Raw genomic sequence first — 2,294 nt, 5'->3', positions numbered from 1 at the left:
CACACACACACACACACACACAAATAAATAAAATTTAAAAAAAAATAAATAAATAAAATAAATAAATAAAGCTGCATGTAAAAGGGGTGGGGCTCAGCAACTAGGAAGGCAGTAAGATATGTGCACATATGACTCACCAACACTCTGTCTCCGATTTTGAGCTCACGTTCTCCTTTCTTGATGGAGCCAGCCTCTGAAAGGTTGGAGATTGACTCACTGGTGGTTTTCGTAAGGTTGCTGATCTGAGGTGTGGCTGCAGGTTCCTTGGCTGTCGACTGGGAAGACTTATGGGGAACATGTGAAGGGGCAGTGAGGGACGAGCCTGCTGCGCTGGCTGCAGAAGTGGACAGAGGTGAAGCAGCTCTGGATGCATGAGCGGTCTGTAGGCCATTGGCTTCATCTTCTGTTTGTACCTTCCGGGTTAACTTCGAAGGCCGGGTAAATATGCCCTTTAAAGGTTCACACTGAAAATATCGTACTCCTGCCACCGAACCGTCATTCTTGCCTATGGGTTCATCTAAAACGATCCCAGCCCACTGGCCTGGTGCAAACTGTGTTTCCCCAAGGAACTGGATATATCCAGGCTTATTTCCATTCACCCAGACACGTTCCCCAACTCGAAAGTCATCAACAAATTCCTCTTGAGTCTCAGAGGATGGAGTGCTTGAGGCTTTCTCACTAGATACTGTTTTTTCTACTGAAGATGAGGCTGAAAACAAGATCAGAAAGGTTAATGTCATATTCAAGTAGTCAACCTCTAACTCTAAAGGACAAAAACAAAACAAAACAAAAACCCTAGAAAAGCAGCAGCAAAACTAATCTATAACTCTGGCAAGTTTGTTTTTTTTTTTTTTTTTTTTCTTAAGGCAAAGAGGCAAATTACTTGATCCACTACTACCATTTCCAGTACAGCCAAAACTCAATGAGCTGAGGTGAGGTGAGCTCTGGGTAAAGTGGTGAGGTTCATTCTATTTGCAGGAAAGAGCAGAAGATCTAGCTGGAAGTGGTGACTCATGCCTGTAATCCCAGCACTTGGGAGGATGAGACAGGAGGATTGATGGGAGTTCAAGGCCAGTATCTGGAACTACATGCATGTGCCACTGCATCTAGAAAAGTTGTCTTTGTTTCCTTATTTTTTCAGACATGGTCTTACTGTGTAGTGTAGGCCAGCCTTGCAGTCACTTATGGAACTCATGGCAATCTCCTGCCTCGGCTACCTGAGCGCTGGGATTACAAGCATGTGCCACCACACCCAGCCTATTTTTATTTTGAGATGCTAGGGCCTAAACCCAAGAGCTTGCACATGTTCAGGCAAGCAATCTACTACTAAACTACTACAGGCCCAAATTATACCTTAAAAAAAAAAGGGTTTCTGTTTTTTTGGTTTGGTTTTTTTTTTTTTTTTTTTTTGACAGGTTCTTACTAGCTGGCTTTGAATTTGTGCTCCTCCAGCATCAACCACCTGAGTGCTGGGGTTACAGGTGTGCTACACTATACTCAGCTAGTTTCTGTTTTTCTTTTTGAAACAGGGTCTCACTTCACAGTACAGGCTGAACTTGAACTCACTATGTAGTTCAGGCTGGCCTCAAACTCCCAGCAATCTTCCTGCCTCAGCCTTCCAAGTGCTAGAATTACATACAGGCTTGCACCACCATGCCTAGCTTTAATTTCTGCCTTTCAAGCCAAATTTATTTCAAATGTTTTCAAGACTATAAATGATTATAAGGTTACCTTTAAAAATTTTTTCCTTTAAAGTGAATTAAAAAAAAAATTAGAAACAATGCAGCATTTCAAAAACAAGATGACAAATTCAGCAATGGTTGTTACATTGCATGTTGTTGTCTTCAAAGTAGTTGTTCAGATTACCAGATATAAACATGTAAAATTGGTTAAATAAATTAAGCATTAATAAGTCAACAGAAATTTGTAGTACAATTATCTTAACTGTCTATATATTATATATGTATGTATCTTTTTTCCCTTCTTTCTTTTCTCCTTTCCCTCATTCCAGTTGTTCTTTCCTTTTGAGCAGTTTCTTTCCTTTTCACAACATCTTTTATAACTTTCATATTTTACTTACTCGTTCAGGTACTTACTCTAGGGAAACAATACAATATTTACATATATGAGTCTAATTTACTTCACTTATGAGTATGGTTTCCATTGACCTATAAAAGCCTCAACTTAATCTTTCTTTAAAGCTAAGTAGGGGCTGGCGAGATGGCTCAGTGGTCTGAAGCACCTACTTGGAACAAGCTTGGCAAAGCACAGAGACTGCGGTTCGATCCCCCAGC

The 2,294-nt window shown here is 40.5% G+C and overlaps 1 protein-coding gene across 10 annotated transcripts in view; it reads right to left on the bottom strand.

Annotated features, from left to right (window-relative positions):
• The window catches only part of Clip1 (CAP-Gly domain containing linker protein 1), a 192,189-nt gene that overhangs the window by 102,054 nt on the left and 87,841 nt on the right, over nt 1-2,294 (bottom strand). For all 10 annotated transcript variants that reach the window (XM_023720598.1, XM_023720597.1, XM_004635887.2 and 7 more), the window contains exon 3: nt 138-709. In XM_023720598.1, the coding sequence (XP_023576366.1) occupies nt 138-709 (572 nt within the window). The remainder of the gene's footprint in view (nt 1-137; nt 710-2,294) is intronic.

Source organism: Octodon degus, unplaced genomic scaffold, assembly GCF_000260255.1.
Source record: "Octodon degus isolate 3935 unplaced genomic scaffold, OctDeg1.0 scaffold00076, whole genome shotgun sequence".
Lineage (NCBI taxonomy): Eukaryota > Metazoa > Chordata > Mammalia > Rodentia > Octodontidae > Octodon > Octodon degus.
The sequence above is the reverse complement of the archived record's forward strand: the minus strand, read 5'-3'. Positions and strand labels throughout refer to the sequence as shown.